The sequence below is a fragment of the Siphateles boraxobius genome, unplaced genomic scaffold, assembly GCF_051911475.1.
Source record: "Siphateles boraxobius isolate OS27281-9 unplaced genomic scaffold, OSU_SipBor_1 77, whole genome shotgun sequence".
NCBI classification, from domain to species: domain Eukaryota; kingdom Metazoa; phylum Chordata; class Actinopteri; order Cypriniformes; family Leuciscidae; genus Siphateles; species Siphateles boraxobius.
Window position 1 is genome coordinate 16,324,932 of NW_027509205.1, and position 17,581 is coordinate 16,342,512.

The window sequence follows — 17,581 nt, forward strand, 5'->3', positions numbered from 1 at the left end:
CAGCACCCAGGCACTTTTAAAAGTGCTGCCAGATCACTTGCAGAATAGGGTTTGGGCTCAATGTCCATATCAAGGGTCGGTGGAGTCTGTGTCTGTTATTTTAAGTGTTTATTTTTTTAGTTTATAAGTTAGATAGCAGAAACTGTTAATGCATCCTTTTTTCTTTTCTTTTTTGCTATACAGGACACACTGCTTACACACTTTTTTAGAGTAATAAAGACAAAATGAAAAGGGAAAAGTGGAACAGTGAGTACACATCATACAGTAAACAGATCATCCAGTCACTGGGTCAAAATTTGACCTTTTGTGTTTTGCAGAGTTTAACTGAGTAACATCAGTCTAATAGTGCAATAAAAATGACAAATATTATATTGCATCTAAAATGATTTCTGTTGTATTTTATTTTGGTATTCTGATTATTTATGTGTTTGTTTGTTTGCTTATTTATTTATTTATAAGATCTTTATTTTATTCTCCTCTGTTTTCTTTTATTTTCCTTTCTTTACTTTTTAACTTAACTTAACTTTTTTTTTTTCCTGGCACTTGTTTTGTACTTATGTAGTATCATATCCTACATGTTAACAAGCACGTAAATTAAAGCTTTGTTGACTCTGATTCAATAAATATATAAGCATATAATTAGACAATGATGTTGTTTTTAAAGTATTTTAAACTGAAGATTTATTTATTTATTATTTATTTATAATATTTACTATTTATTTTTTCCTTTTATTTTAGTAAATTTTTTCTTCTTTTCATTTTGTTCTTTGTTTACTTAACTATATCTTTTTTGTCTGTGTTTCCTAACACTTTTTTATACTTATGAAATATTATGGCCATGTTAACCAAAAAAAAAAAGATCTAAATAAAAGCTTAACTAACTGACTCTATAAATAAATAACCACAAGTCTATAGACACTGGTGTTGTTTTTACAGTAGTTTAAAACTGAAGATTTTAAAAACATGTATTTATTTATTTATTAATAATATTCTACTATTTATTATTTTCCTATTGTCCTTTTTCTTCTTTTCAATTTCTTCTTTGTTAACCTAACCATATTTTTATTTTAAATTTTGTCTGTGTTTCCTAACACTTTTTTATGCTTATGAAATATTATAGCCATGTTAAAAAAATTTTTTTGAATGAAAGCTTGACTGACTTTATAAATAAATAACCAAAAGTCTATAGACACTGGTATTGTTTAACAGTATAGTTTCAAGCTGAACTTTAAAAAAATATATATTTTCTCTACGGTAAAATGATTTGTCAGTCTTGGTCTTAGTCGAGTGATTGTTGAACAGAGGCCAGCTTGCATTTATTATCCATGCTGATAATGCTGACAGAAAAACCTGTATTAGCTCCACTTGATTTCACAGAAGAGATTTAACATGCGTGGAGGGAAACCGCGCCCTCTGCTGGTTTCGATTTAGTATTGCGGTTGGCAGATGTAATTACAACAATATTCACTCTTACTAAATCTTTATTTAACAGAACACACCACATCGTTTGAGACCAATATTTCACAGCCAGTTTATTTTGCATTTTAAAAAACATTTATTGTATCCTATTTTTAGGCTAGTAGTATTTACAAAAAAAAAAAAACTCTTCTATGATGGGCATGTTTCATTTTTTGTTATTATCTAAAGTAAAATAATTTTTAGGCGGTTCACCATTCAAGGATCATATTGTAATAAAAACAAAAAAAAACAGTAAATATAATTTTTATATACATATATTTAAATGTTCAAATCAGTGTTGTGTAACCAATATGCAAATGTATCACAGAGAAGACCCCTGCATACCCTCATGACTGTCTCAGGACTTTTTAAAATATAACAATAATAATTTGTATAATAATAATATTATTATACACATTATTGTGTATTAATGTAATCATGTGTATATAATAATAATAATAATAATAATAATAATAATAATAATAATAATAATAATAATAATAATAATAATAATAATAATAATAATAATAATGTGTAAGGGAAAATAACCAACATTAAAACAAATATGACATTTATGCATTTTGAACTAGATCTCCGAAATGCTTATTTTGCATGAATAATAATTTGCCCTTCTATAAATGTATCGCGGACAAACAGAATAAATGATCAGGTCGAAAGTGCGGCTGCCGATGGTGTCGATGATGCCTCTGTTCGTGGTGCTGAAACCTCCAGGCGCTCGTCCTCTCTTTCTCTCTCTCTCTCTCTCTCTCTCTCTCTCTCTCTCTCTTTCTCTCTCCCTCTCCCCCTCTCTCTCTGCTCCTCTCTCACACGCACAGAATCCTCTGTCATGGCGTCTTCCAACAATGTTACTCCCACCAACTGTAGCTGGTGGCCCATATCAGCCATGGACGAAGATGGTAAAATCACAGACGGAGAGGAGAGTCAAGAGCCCACGATAGAACACAAGCCATACAACAAAGACCGGCTCGTTCTGTATCACTGGACTCAGTCCTTCAGCTCTCAAAAGGTAAGAAAAACACAGCATGAAAATGGTGGGTGAACCTATACTATGCAGTGGGACCAGTATTGCCAGACAGACAATATTGCGCTTTTTTCTGGGTGGACGCGTGTTTTATTGGCCTATACCTGTCTGCTCCGTCCTGTGTGAAGACATTACGAAACCTCAGCAGAAGATGGAACATTTTGACTACAGTGGCTCTAAGTAAACCGCATCATAATATCATCGATCAGTTTTATGCATAGTGTCTATCAGATTGGTTTAGGGGCAAATAAATAGCGGATTTAACTGTATATAATGGGCACAAAGCTATTGTTGAAGAGTTGCGTGATGCTTTGCTCTGGAGGATGATGGAACTCAATGGAATGAATAAATTATTCATTAAAATGAAGGAGCTTTGTGAAAAACAAACGGTGATTTCGTATTCTGCTGTCAATTGCTTCGTGCACATTTCAGTCAGGGTCTTATGTGTCCCTCATGCTTGTGTATACAATGACTTTAACAATTAAAACCAACTTTTAATGGGTTATTATAGACATTTTTATTAACATATCAGCAACAAACCAAAAAAAGAGTACATTTCTCTTAATTTTAAGTCTCTTTGGCCGGTGTTTTCATCTTCTCCCTGCTGTAGGCTATTATATATTATAATTATTTAATTTATTTTTGAAATGTTAACATATATATTCGTAATAAATATGAGACATTTACACAAACACACACTATTTCACACACACACACACACACACGCGCACACACACACACACACACACACACACACACACACACACACACACACACACACACACACACACACACACACACACACACACACACACACACACACACAGATGTATATGTATGTGTGTGTGTATATATATGCATATATATATATATATGCACAATCTAATTCAATATGATATAGTAGTTTTACCAATCAAATTGCACATATATTATTGCTTTAAATGTTTAGCCTATACATATTTATGTTTTTTATACATTTGTGCATATTTTAAATGTAAATAAATACATAATTTAGAAATAAATACATTTATGTATATATAAATATAAATAAATACAATATTTATTTCACAAATCACACAAACACACATTATATATATGGATATGTAATATAATAGAATGTTTTCCAATCAAACTGTGTGTGTGTGTGTATACCTGTATGTATATATATATATAAACTAGAAACATTTATAGGCCTATATGTATGTATAAGCGTTAAACTGTCTTTTGTCTTTGTAGTAAACACATTGTAGTGTCATGACCTTGAGGCTATAAGGCTAAATGGCTAAATATGACCGTCAACCCTTTTTTAAAGGCATTGCAAATTACAACATATATGAAATGTTAAACGTAGCATGAGATGCCACAATGCAATTTCTTAAGACTTAAAGACATTCTTTGTCTGATAAATTGTTTATCCTAATAAGATTTTTATTTAAAAAATCACTGGAAAAATGGAAAAGGCCCCATATTTGGTGGAATAACACACCAGGTGTGAGGCTTATTATTTGTTGTTCAAGAGATGCGTCTCTCCACAGTCAGCCTGCTGTTGCTGTTTGCATGATTTGAATGAATGTCACGTGTTACCTAAGCTAAACCTGACACCTGACAACAATATTAAATTGACCATAACACTGGTGAGGCTCACATCGCAAAGTGATTCATTTTGCTGATTACAGTAGTTACAAACTCGCATTGAAAGCTTAGCAAAAAATCAATGACCTGCCAAAATCCATCTCCTATTTACTTACCAGCAGACTGAGAAATAAAGTTAAACATGGGAAAGCTTCACACCACTGAGTGTTTTTCTCTTGATGCCAATTACTTTTTTAACTCCCTTTTTATAGAAATATTAATTGGAGAACATTTACTAGAGATGAGCATCAAAACAGCCCTGTCATCTCAGAAAATAGATTGGTGCTGCTGACCTTTCAATATCACTGCCTTGTTGTAACTTTGTTTTGTGATGAATGGTATTGAATCAATGTATCTTCTTGGTAAAGCTGTAAAAGGTTACGCCGGGGGTGCTAACTTTTGACTTCAGCTTGGAGTGAGTGATTCTCATCATGCGATTGCGATTCTATTTCAATGTCGATTCAATATTCATTTGGATAGTACATATACATTTTCCTCAAGGAAAAAAAATCGAATGTTGTAAACTACACAGGGAAGCCTGTCAGCTGGTATATTATTATTAAAGGTTAATTAATAACTGATTTGTAAGGCAAGGCAAGTTTATTTATATAGCACATCATTACATGCACTATGGCAATTCAAAGTGCTTTACATCGAAAGGAATACAAATAATCACAAAATAAAAGCAAGGATAAAACAGTTATTCAAAATGCTTTACATAGAAATGAATTAAAAATAATCACACTATGGCAATTCAAATTTGTAGACAATTGCATTGCTCTTTTTATAATAATAACATAATGATAATACATTGTAATGGTATTTGAGTAAAAATAAAATGAATATGTAATATAGTGCATAATGTTATGCAAAACATTAAGTGTACATTTTTCTCGCTAACTACAGTATAGGCTAGTTTATGGTCAATGACTTTTCAGATGTAAATGTAACCTTAACTGACTCATTGTTTTCAATGTTTTATGCCTGGTGGTTGACACACTGATTGAGCGACTACATGAGACATGATACATTTCAGTAAGTTGTACTGGTTCTTTCGACATACCCTCTGATGTCAATTCAAGTTTATTTTGTACTGTAACTAGTAGTATTGAGGTAGATATCAGTGAAGATATCACCGCTTCACTTGAACTGAGGCTCTACAGCGACATTAAGAGTGCCAAAATGGAATTTATTGTTTGAATTTCGTAATAAAACGTACAAAGTTTTAATGCTGAGACATTCATATCGGAGGTAACCCGCTCGTCAGTTTGTCAGCGCTTTGTCTCATGTTTTTTTCACTGCGTGTGAATACGTGTGGTGTGTGTCGTGAGAACAGTGTTAATTGCGTGACGGTAAGCTAGGCTAATGCTGGCTGAGCCTTTCCCAGTTGATTATTTTGTGTCTGTTCAAATCCAGACATTGCACAGTTGTTGTGAAGTGCTTTATCAGATGTGTCAATTGGCTTTGCAACACTTCCCAGGCCTCAGCACACATTGCTCAAGCTGCTGATTGATGCTTTTCACTCATCAGTCAGCGCTCCTTGTTTTATCTCGATCGATTAATCTGGTTTTGTAGAAAGAGACAGGATTGTATCTTTAATGCTACTTCTAACCAGAAGAAAACCGGATGCATGTTGTATACTAAGCAAGTAGCCTATATGTTCTCTTTAAATACGTATCTGAATCATATTGTGTTGTTTAGCTTAATGCCAAAATATCAGGGCTCAGGGTACAAAATCTCTGAACAGACAGCAAGGCTTTTTTTCCCCCATATTCCCATATTATGTTTTATTAATATAGTTCTATATGCATAGTTGCTATAGTTACTGCAGTAGACCTTTAACGCTTAAAAGAAAAGGTTCTAGAATCTTAAAGGATTCTGTCAGGTGCTTTATGTAATTAACCTTTTAGGGTTTCCCATCATAGGAACATTTTATTGATTTAGTTTGAATTTATTTTTCATTTTAATTCAATTTTATGAATTTAGCAGCTTGTAAACATACTTCATCACTTAACATGAAAGTATTTAAGACATTTATCCTTATTTAAAACCTTTTTGGCATATCTGGTTCTTTAAAATGTTGGGTTCTAGAAGCCCTTTGAACCTTTTTTCCAGTGTAGAGAGTCACTTTTTTATACAAACAGGCAGTTTAAAACTTGCAATGTCACATTGGTTATCAATGTTTACAGCCAAATAATAACAACAACACCAAGAAATTTTGAATTACACTGTGATAAAAGCAATCTGAAGTTTTATAATCTACTTTCTAACAGCTGGCCAGCCGGACATTTAATTAAAACCTGAATGCCTTCCAAACTTGATTTTAATGATTGTCAAATAGATACAACGTTGAAAAAAATACAGTGGAAAATCTATCAACTGTACGTAACCGACATGAAGTTGGACCAATCGTCTCAGACCACTGTGATAATGCTTTTATTTAATACAGTTGTCTTCATTACAGATTATATTATCAGCAAAGAATACTACTGAAAATGTAGAGCTGAACTGCAAAACAAAGAATTTTCTAGTATTTGATATTTAGTTTTAATGACGACATTTTCTTTTTCAAAATTCTAAAACTCCGTCTTGTGGCGGCATGATGTCATGATGATGTCATGTGTGTGTTTTCTGGCAGGTGCGTCTGGTGATCAATGAGAAAGGGTTGCTGTGTGAAGAACGGGATGTCAGTATGCCCCTCACTGAGCACAAGGAGCCTTGGTTCATGAGGCTCAACCTAGGGGAGGAAGTGCCAGTTTTCATCCACGGAGACACTATCGTCAGTGACTACAACCAAATCATTGATTATATAGAGACCAACTTTGTCGGAGGTATGGCTGACAAACCACTTACTCATGACTGCAGAAAGATACCTTGCTTGTTACTGTACCTAACGCTCTATGGCAGGGGTGTCCAATTCTGCTCTTGGAGGGCCACTGTCCAATACATTGTTTAGCAACAAATTGCCTCAACACACCTGCCTGGAAGTTTCTAGTATGCTTAGGTTGTGTACGAAATCGCATTTACCCTTATTCACTATTTCCTACATTAGTCCACTAAAGTCAACTTGATGGAGTGAATGAAAACGAGTGAGCGAATTCGGACACCGAGTGCCTATGGTTTTGCATAGTTGTGTTTAATAATTATTGAAACGGAAGCAGCTCCAGTAGCAATGATAAGATTTATCTTAAACTCTGTTGTGGAAACTAGGATGGATAAACTTTAATAAAAAATAATAATAATCAATTAAAAAAGGAATTTATACCTATATGATATTACGCCATAGCCATATTGGACCAGTGGTTTGGAATATGGATGATTAATCTGTGGGCGCAATCTTCTGGCGAGACGCGGGAATTCATTTAGCGCGCAACTCTGAAAGTGCATTATGGGTATTCTCTAGCCGTCAAGCGTACATCTGTTGGACACTCGTTACTGTACGTATAGTACATGTTAGTAAAATATGCACTCTTCTTCTTGTTGCCATATGTGTGTAGAAAGTTAAAGATAGGCCTAAGAAATTCAAGCACTAAATCACTATCAACTGTAGTGCATTACATTTTCTCTCACACAGTTGCATGACTATGTGTCATTTTGAATGTCTTCACAGTTCGAGTGTGGGAGTGATTTCACCGAAGTGTTTTCTGATCCAAGATCACTTACTCAACTGAGAAGAGCTGAGCGTGGTCACTCAATCTCTCAATGGTCTTTAAGAGATTTAAACAGAGACCTCTGAACTTTAAATTGAGTCTATATGTTATATGTTTCTGGCTAAAGTAAATGCAAAAGTTTAATATTTAGTGCATTGCAGACACTAAAAAAAGCCTAATACTCTGAATGTATAAATATAGTACATAAACCATTTTGCATGACGTGTAAAAACCTGCTTGACACATTTACCGTATGATTCTCTTTTTCTTTTGCTGTGGATGGTGTTAATAAGTTCATGTCCTTAAGAACAACGTGTTGTCACACGTGTTATCCTAGATTATGCTACTGTTCCCCGTTTACACGGATCGGCGAAAACGACTAAAACTGCTGTATTATTCATGCCAGGCCAGTAGTTGGCGATGTCACTTTGTAAAGAAACACTACGCGCCTATTAGAGTGAACGCGTATTACGCATACGCATGACGTCACCGTTTTCACAAATTTGCATTTTTATTGTTTACACCGAGACGATAACGGTACTGTTTCCAAAAATTGCACTTTGAAACTTGTTTTCATAAGTGTGTGTTTTCAGGTCCCAAATGAAGCCCCAAATGAACAGCCAAAGCGCATTAAAAGTTTTCTGTTTTTATTTGAAAATGGTGTCGTGTGATCGGCCCCTTAGTGACAATGCAGATTTTCATGTTGTTTGTCTTGGTGATATGGCATATTTCAGCTGTTTTTGTGCTAGAGAAATAGAGAGATATTTTGGTTTATCGGAGATTATCGGATGAATTGATCTTCCACAGTGAGCTTGGAGAGCTGCAGGTCAGCATCCTAAAGGTGCAGAGCCGTGTAAAATGGGATATTACTCATTTAAAAAAAAAAAGGTATCTACCAAAAGGGGCAAGAACTTTGACCAGACAAACTTTGAGACTATTCAATTTCTTGTGTTATAGTTATATTAATATATATATATATATGAAAAGGTGAATCATTGACCAATTTGGAAATAAAAGTGCATCTGTTAACATGCACCCCATTTTAAGAAAAGAAAAGGCATATCCAAACTAAAATACTAAAATAGATGACAGTCCATCAAATTTCACAAAATTGACCTACTGTATGACAACTAAATTGACCTTGTTGCTGTTTAGATACTAAATGCAGCCTTACATTTTATCATGTTCTATTTCACATTTGAAGATGATATTTCTAAAACTCTGTGTTTTATTAAATATTTTTTAAGATCATGCCATGTGATTTTATTTAGAGAAGACTCTAAAATGCTAACTGTTGCTTATTCACACCCTCTAAGCATTCACACAGTCTGTTATCTCTATTTTATTCACTGCAGGCAAAAGTGGCCCAAATCTGATATTTTTGCTCATATGTGTCTCAGTATTTCTCCATTCATGTTTTGTCTAACCCTGCACACATTCATACCTCTCCGGCCAGGCTATATGGCCAGATCAGAATAGTCGTGGGTATATTAATGTATATTAAAATACTTTGTGTGTGTTCTTTGTTCTTTCAGACACAGTAGCACAGCTGATTCCGGATGAAGGCACTCCACTGTATGAAAGGGTACAGCAGTACCGTGAGCTGCTGGATGGACTGCCCATGGATGCTTACACACATGGATGCATCCTGCATCCTGAACTCACAATTGACTCCATGATCCCAAAGTACGCCACTGCAGAAATACGTAGTAAGTGATGCTACAATACAGTGCACCATTAATTCTAGAGATACTGTACAAAATTGCAAAGTACAAAATAAAGGCATCTATGGCATCAATTTCTTGACATCTACGGTTCCATAAAGGACCTTTATCATCCATCGATCCTTTCCATTAGACAAAAGGTTCTTCATAGGGGGAAAAGGTTCTTTGGAATTTTCAAATTAGATTTAGATTAAAGTCTTTAGATTTTAGATGATTCAAATTAGGGATGTGCCCGAAGCCTAATTCGGAAAGGCACGAACAATGAGTAACGCACACTACGGAGCCCCTAACAGGACATGGTTAGGCTTGCTGTGGTAGTCGCTTACATTACAGTACATCAGATTTCACTTATCATACAGAGATAGTAAGGAGAGATGACTGACAGGATGCTGTCGGAGGATTTAATGTGCAGCAGATCCTGAGTATCATTGAGAAATGTCTTATCTTGTAAAATGTGTGGTCAGTACTGACGCTCCCTAGAGTATGTGTGATCGCGAATTTAAAAAAGTCAAAGTAAACAGCAAGCATTCATTCAAAAGCGATTTCAAAACCTCGCATATTGATAGTGGCTCCCTGATGCCCACAAATTATATACAATAAAACTACCCAACTGTATATTTATGAGAGAACACAAAAGCAATGAAGTTTTTCCTCCCATCTTTTATTTTTTCCATCACCATGTCCCTTTAGGGGCTCCGTTGAATGCCTCCTTTCCTTTCCAGTATTCAGACACAGTATTCAGCTTCGGGCACATCCCTAATTAAAATGTTCTGCACACTTACTTACTACAACACCTTACCTAACAGTCTACTACAGTCTGCTTATACTCTAATGAGAGTTGGTTGACATGTAGTTGCAAAGCTATTTATAGTTAGCAGAATGTTTTAAGTGGACCATTGAAATAAATTATTAACCAAACCCCTTTTTTGAATCTTTATTTTTAAGTGTGTAGAAAACAAATTCTATTTCTTTGCAAAACCTGTTTAGTCTGGGAATCCCTTTATTTCTCAGATTTCACGTTTTGAAGCAAATTGCTGTCTCAAATGTTGACTGTAATGGGACATCCTCTCACTAAAATGCTCTGATGCTGCCCTGTTTATTCAGAGTTCATCGATATTAAATCCAGTGTAAACCTGCAATGCTCACCTATTACGTAATGTGCCAGTATAATGTAAATTGGTCCAGCCAATGTACTGCAGCATAATAAATTGTTATGGAAACCCAGCATAATTGCAAATAAATCTCTTTTATGGTTTACAACTTGGAAGGAGTCCCTTTGATAGGTGTTGTTTATCACAGTCACTGCTTTGATTTTATGTGTAAAGTCTTATTAAATCCCTTAATTACTTGTCAGGAACATTAAAACTTTGCAGAAAGTAGTGCCAGTTCACAGTGTGCCACACAACAGTTACAGTTTTAACTATTGTACTCATAACCCATCACGAAGGAATTCCTAAGGCTACAATCCCTGGGGAACTTTACAGATATCTGGGGTTTTATGATGTAAATATGTAACCAGATGAAAGCTCTCTTACTGACTTAGATATTCTGCTCTGATTTCTCTCAGGACATTTGGCCAATGCAGCATCTGAACTGATGAAGTTGGACCATGAGGAACCTCAACTCACAGAGCCATACCTCTCCAAGCAGAAAAAGCTCATGGTAAGCTAGCAGTTTTACATGCATACATATCTTATGTGCAGTCATATCTTAATCTGGAAATGAAATAATAGCTTGTCATGACTCATGATCTTAAATACTTACATTTGGTAGGCGAAGATCTTAGACCACGACAATGTGAACTACCTGAAAAAAATTCTTGGAGAGTTGGCAATGGTGCTAGACCAAGTAGAGGCAGAGCTGGAAAAAAGAAAACTGGAATATCAAGGTATGTTTTTTGTTAACGTTTTTTTCTGTCTTAATTTCAATAAATAAAATAAATAATAATAAAATAAAAATAAAACAACCCCAATAAAATAAATGATCATAACCTTATTTTAAGTTATTTTACTTTATTTAAAAAATTAAGCCTTATTTAATAACCTTATTTTAATATTTAACCATTAAGATCATGTTTAAAAATATTTAAATTTGTATTTTTTTAAGAAAAAAAACTACATTAATTAAAATGAAATTAAAATATATTAAAGTTTACATTAATTAAAACAATGTTATTTTATTGCATTTATTATTAGAAAAAAAATACAAACTATTTTTAAACATAATCTTTATTGATTTTTCTTGGTGCATTTTGTCATGTTATTCCTGTTTATCTCATGTAAATCACAATAATTCACATTTGTTGTTCTGTGTTCTTTTACAATAGAAATATTAGCTTTGAGAACTGCTGTTTTATGATCTTACTTTTTGAAGAACATCTACAAGTTGTCTTTCCTGTCTACACAGGTCAAAAATGTGAATTATGGCTTTGTGGACCTACTTTTACACTAGCTGATATTTATCTTGGAGCCACATTGCACAGGCTCAAGTTCTTGGGACTCTCAAGGAAATACTGGGAAGACGGGAGCCGGCCGAACCTGCAGTCGTTTTTTGAGCGGGTGCAGAAGCGCTACGCTTTCCGCAAGGTGTTGGGGGACATCCACACGACCCTGCTCTCGGCAGTTCTACCCAATGCATTCCGAATGGTAAAAAAGAAGCCGCCGTCCTTCTTTGGGGCGTCCTTCTTAATGGGCTCTCTCGGGGGGATGGGCTATTTTGCCTATTGGTTTTTAAAAAAGAAATACATGTAGTGAATGTGCTCTTGTAGTGTTTTGTGTCTGTGTTTCTGTGCGATGGTTGAACTTTTCGGTAACTGTTTTACGAGAGCAGGAAAATCAAGACAATATACAGAGGTCAACACTATTACTTACTAGGGTGAATACTTCAATTAATATATAATGAGAACATTCCAAGACTAGGAATTATCCTTAACAGCACCTTCTCTGGTAATTGATGCCTTCATTTTTTTTTATGATTTACTGGTTTATTTTATTCATATTGGGCTTGCATACAGCATAACCATTTTCTGTTGTTCTTTCCAACTTATAAACACTACACATTCTGACATTTAGGACACCTGTTTTCGATTATAAGGTATAGCACAACGGCCAAAGTGTATTATAAACTTAAATCCCAAAATATTGTTTGTTAAAGGTGCAGTAAGCAATTTCTGAGAAAGTCCCTGTTCCAAATGGCACACTTCATATGCACTCGCGGTCTTGTGGACTTACAATGGCCTCCGTGTGCGTGTTTCTGTTATGTCCACAAAACCGTAGGGTGTCCCATTTGTCATTTTAGTTTTCAGAAGTATGCTCGAAGTGCCGTATTTTCGGCCAATATGCTCCCTCAATGCAAACATTTTGGTCAAAGCGGCATTACATCACAAAAGTGGATGGAGTGAAAGATCGCAAGGGCATAGGGTTCTAATTGGGACAGGGCCAAACACCAGGCTGACGTGCTTTTTGGGCCAATACATCTCATACTTTACTTTTTTTTTTTGTCTGAACGGCCCATAAAACTCGAACATCGGCGGCCCATTCGTTTAGTTTTGTTTAATTGGCGGCGCTGGGATCTTTGTGCCGGTGTAATGCATTGGACAAAAAAGTCAGCATAGGTTGTTTTTTTCTCACAGACCGACCCATGAAAGGTCCTTCAAGTGGCTGATGAGGATAGTCAGGAGGATAAGGAGAAAAATTAGTGAGTGAGTGTAGAGAACTGTGGTAAGCAAAACTAAGCTACTTTCAGAACACTTAGGCTATGAGTGTAGGAACCTATTACCCAGTTACGTATTATTTCTACATCTGCATATTTGATGATTACGCATTTTACTAGAATTGTAATGAGACGCATTTGTAAACCATGTTTTCTGCCAAAATAAAAGCTTGATGCAGTTTCCGTTAAAATAAAAGATCATTTGTTTATCTCTTTCAAATATAGAAATTACTGTCATAGGATTAATATTATAACTATTATTATGTAGTAGTCTAATGTAGACAGACACTATATCACAACTAAAAGAGTTTTGAGCTTTTCTATGTTCAATTTGCACACTGAATATGGGTTAGAGCTCTTAATTTTGAACTCTCAAAGTGCACCAGATTGATGAATTTAACATTAAAAAGCACAACATTTTCTCAACATTTTTCACAAACCCTTCTAGAGGGACAGAAGTCCACTTACCACAGATTTACCAAAAATCTTGTGTGAAACACTGGTATTGCTATGCTAAAGCAGCTTATAGCTTGTTTTAGGATTCATCACTGTGGAGTATAGTTCAATTGTATTTTAAAATTAGTAGATATTTCATCTGTTAACTCTTACTCATTCCTACTCACCCATTCATTCAGTGCTGAACATGACAGATGCAGGTGCGACTCTCAGCGTGAAAGATGTTCCGGACAGTTGTAGGAACCCGGCAAGCAATTTTGCGTGTAAAAGACGTCTAATAGCCGTCCAAACACAGCCCAGACGTCTAGGCTAAAACAAGGCAAAATTTGGGCTATCATTGAAAATGTAATAGAAGTCTAAACCATAGCCCAATAATAGACTAGTCATCAATTAGATAACAAAGAAATGAAATGAGTGAAGAAATCAAACCAAACACCTTGTAATCACTGTTTACTTTGCTTACATGATGGAATATCATACATCTAGCAAGTTATTTTGGTAAAAACCACATGTAACCAAACTCAAGATTATTTTGGCAAGAAGTGGGGTACTCATAGGCAGACTATATCGGGTCTATAGTTAACCTAGACAGTGAAATGAAGACTATTGCTTGCTGGGAATTGTCAGTGTCCCGATCAGGCCAGTGCTGCATGGTCTGGAAAGTTTATGATTTGCACGTGTTTTCAAGCCTTGCCAATTTAAGCATTTAAGCAAAAGAGAACTCACACATGCTGTGTGAGAAGTTTTGTGGCGCACACACCCGGAGCGAACACAACTGCAGGCTTTTAAACGGTCAAATTCACACAAACTTATCTAAAAATTCCTGCCTTTGCGAGTATCTAAGTAAAAATAGTCAGTTATGGCTTAAGTAAACAGTAGAGAAAGAATGCATGTGTATCATTATATTGTATCCCTGCATTAGTCTTAAAGTGACAGCAGTGTTCTTATGTCAGTCAAACTACAAAAGACAAAGAAATCACTCCCTGTTCTTCACTGAAACATGTTTTTGTAACTTTAATAAGGATGAACCTTTATTTAATTTGTAAAGTGAAGATTATATGCAGTGTTATTTTACATTTGATTTGAAATTTATATTAAACGTGTTTTAGCTGTGGTATCGAAATTGGAATTGAGAATTGTTCAATTTTACTGGTATCTAAAATTTTGGGTGTCATAACCTTATTTATTAAAATACAAGGATACATGGTCAAAAAAAAAACCCTATTTTACTTATTTATAACTTTCTTAGTGGTGGGGCCAGTGAAAATGGAATCATTGAATTCAGTGAATCAAATCAAGAATCGAATCAAATTGAGATCTTGTGAATCGTAATCGAATCAATACCCAGCCCCTACCAAACACTGTTGATATTTTATATCAACCCAAACAAACAGACCCCTCCCTTCATTGCTCCACCCCTTAGAGCCTTAGAAGGTCTTTAGCGTCCTTGTTAGCGCACCCACCTCCCATACTGGATGGTGAGTAGAACCGGAGGGGTAATATTGGTTACGTGACCCATATTAGGGGGGTGAGTTTAACAGAGGCCAGTTAGTGAGAGCTGTGCCGGTAAACCTCACTCCCCTGATCTCAAGAGGCGCATTAGCGACTGATGCTAGAGACTGCGGCACCGACCGAATTGCCTTGATACCATCGAGTCTTGTCGTTAGGAACCAAATTTCGATACCTAAGTGGTTAATCTCGCCAATGTCAGTGTGCCAACAAGCGTGCAGCATGATTGGCTGTGGTGAGGCATCAAGGAAAAACACTAGTTTACGGCGGTTAAGCCCAGAGACGTGGCTCACACGTGAGGCTGGTGTGTGAAAGCGTCCTAACCCCCATAGATTGAAAAGATGTGGAAAAGTGTGCGACAATAAAAAAATATTTGCGACAAGATAATTGCTGCCAAGACCAGAAACACAACAAATCTGATGAAGCACTTGACAGTGCACGGAATAAAATTAGAGCAGAAAGTGGCTCCGTCTTCGACTGCAAGAACTGGAGCGCGTCACTAATGAACTGAACCTCAGCGTATAGGCTTCTTGTCTCACAGACATGAGAAATAAGCATATAGAAAATTTGAAATGTGTAATTTTAAACTAACCAATTTGAATCGAAAACAAATACTCTCTGATTATGTAATCTAAATGAATGGTGCATTTCTCTCTATAGGCGCGCGCACGTTCACTATACTGCGGAGATGACGAGTCAGCAATGTCAACTTGCCAACACTGACTCAAAAAACACTAGTTTATTAATAAACAATTAAAATGTCTCCTTGCAATTATTTCCTGACACATTCATTATCATTAGGTTACTTTTGCCAGTGCTTTGCGGCAAGCTTTATATGTGCGTTTGAGCGCGAGGCATATACTCTGCCCCCAAAAATAAAACCAAAGTTTTATTAGGTCATATGTAATGTAATCTTGTTAAAACAGATTTCATAAAAGTGGTATCGAAAAAAGTATAGTATAAAAAATAGTGGTATCGATATCAAAAGATTTTTGGACGATACCCAGCCCTACTCTTTCTGCAGTCTTTCTTCAAATCTCCCTCTTGCTCTCCCTCTTTCCTCCCCATCATGAGTGTATACGCCCCCTACTGCTGATTGGCAACAGCATTTTCCAGAAATCGCTTACTGCACCTTTAAAGTACCCTGAATTCTTAATTAAGCATCTTTTTATGTATTATCAGCCATTGATGGGTTTCCAAACACTTTGCACTTAAAAGACTCAAAATTCTGAGACTATTCTGCAAAACTTGTCAGCCTTCATTCACTTTTTTAGTGTACATTTACATGTGAAAAACTGTTCATTAGCAGAATCCAATGCTGTGCAATTTTCAGTCCTAGCAAACATTTCACAGGCCTAAATCTTTAGAATATTACACCATCTTACCAAGAATGCAAAAACAGAGAACACAAAAGAGAAGAGAATGTTTTCCTCATACAAGACTGCCAATCTAAGCATTTTCTTTCTATGTCAACATTTTTTTTTAGTTTTTTTTTTATCACTAGCAAAATTTCTCAAAAGTCTAAACCACAGAGTGAGTAAAGTTTCTTTCTTGAAACTTTGGTGGTGTAGAAATGTGAATGTGAAGTGCCAGTTCTGAGTGTAAAAGATACTGGGACCTTTGGTGTGAAAACAAACACACCATTATATTCAGTTACAAAACTAGGCTTATAATAACAATCAAATGGCCATTTAAACTAGCATATACATTTTTAAGCATGCAACTGTTTGATGCAATGGGTTTATAGCCAAAGACAATGACAGTTTTTTCTTTCTTTGTAAGTTTTCAGTAATGATCAGAAAAAAAGGAGTTTGTGTACATTCTCTTTCTTAAGTCATCTTAATTTGACTTAAAAAACTGTGAGACCATTAAATGTTTGCCAGCAAACTCAAGAATATAACTGAATATTATATGAAGTTCTATATCACCTCACACACAAGCCATATACAACTGTGCAAATGTATTAATACTCTATTATTTCATTTATGTACTGCTGTTAGTCATTTTCAATACTATAACTGTACAGTAAGTCTGAGATTAATATCTAAAACACCTTGAATCTCACATAAAATTACACTTATTATGGAATGTTGGATATAAACTGAGATAAGTGGTGACCCCTACTCTAAAACGGAATGACTGAAAGTTAAATTAATACATGAAAAATATATTAATATCTGTGGTCATTAGACTTCACAATAAATTATTTTATTTTGTAATTTTTATTTTTATATTTTTAAAATATGCATTTATTTACAGTGCTTTCTAAGATGTTTGTTCATGAGCCTTAATTTGTTCAGTTGCCATCGATTTCAATAAATGAAAATGCTTACCTTAACCTTTTCGTATGGTCTGTGTGCAAAACAAGCTAGATATAGAAATGATCTCATCTCATCTTG

At 35.1% G+C, this 17,581-nt stretch overlaps 1 protein-coding gene across 1 annotated transcript; it reads left to right on the plus strand.

Moving 5' to 3' along the window:
- Nucleotides 1-2,152: 2,152 nt before the first annotated feature.
- Nucleotides 2,153-17,520, plus strand: gdap1l1 (ganglioside induced differentiation associated protein 1-like 1). Its single transcript, XM_077219072.1, has 6 exons — nucleotides 2,153-2,485; nucleotides 6,771-6,963; nucleotides 9,318-9,491; nucleotides 11,074-11,168; nucleotides 11,280-11,394; nucleotides 11,913-17,520. Exons 1-6 carry the CDS (start codon nucleotides 2,306-2,308, stop codon nucleotides 12,254-12,256), a joined length of 1,101 nt encoding a protein of 366 aa, XP_077075187.1. The 5' UTR covers nucleotides 2,153-2,305; the 3' UTR covers nucleotides 12,257-17,520.
- Nucleotides 17,521-17,581: the final 61 nt, after the last annotated feature.

Bases quoted from the DNA above. Each gene is read 5' to 3' on its own strand.
- gdap1l1 (XM_077219072.1), top strand. From the start codon at position 2,306: ATGGCGTCTTCCAACAATGTTACTCCCACCAACTGTAGCTGGTGGCCC. The intron at 2,486-6,770 runs GTAAGAAAAACA...GTTTTCTGGCAG, and splicing joins AGTCCTTCAGCTCTCAAAAG to GTGCGTCTGGTGATCAATGA. The intron at 9,492-11,073 runs GTAAGTGATGCT...GATTTCTCTCAG, and splicing joins CGCCACTGCAGAAATACGTA to GACATTTGGCCAATGCAGCA.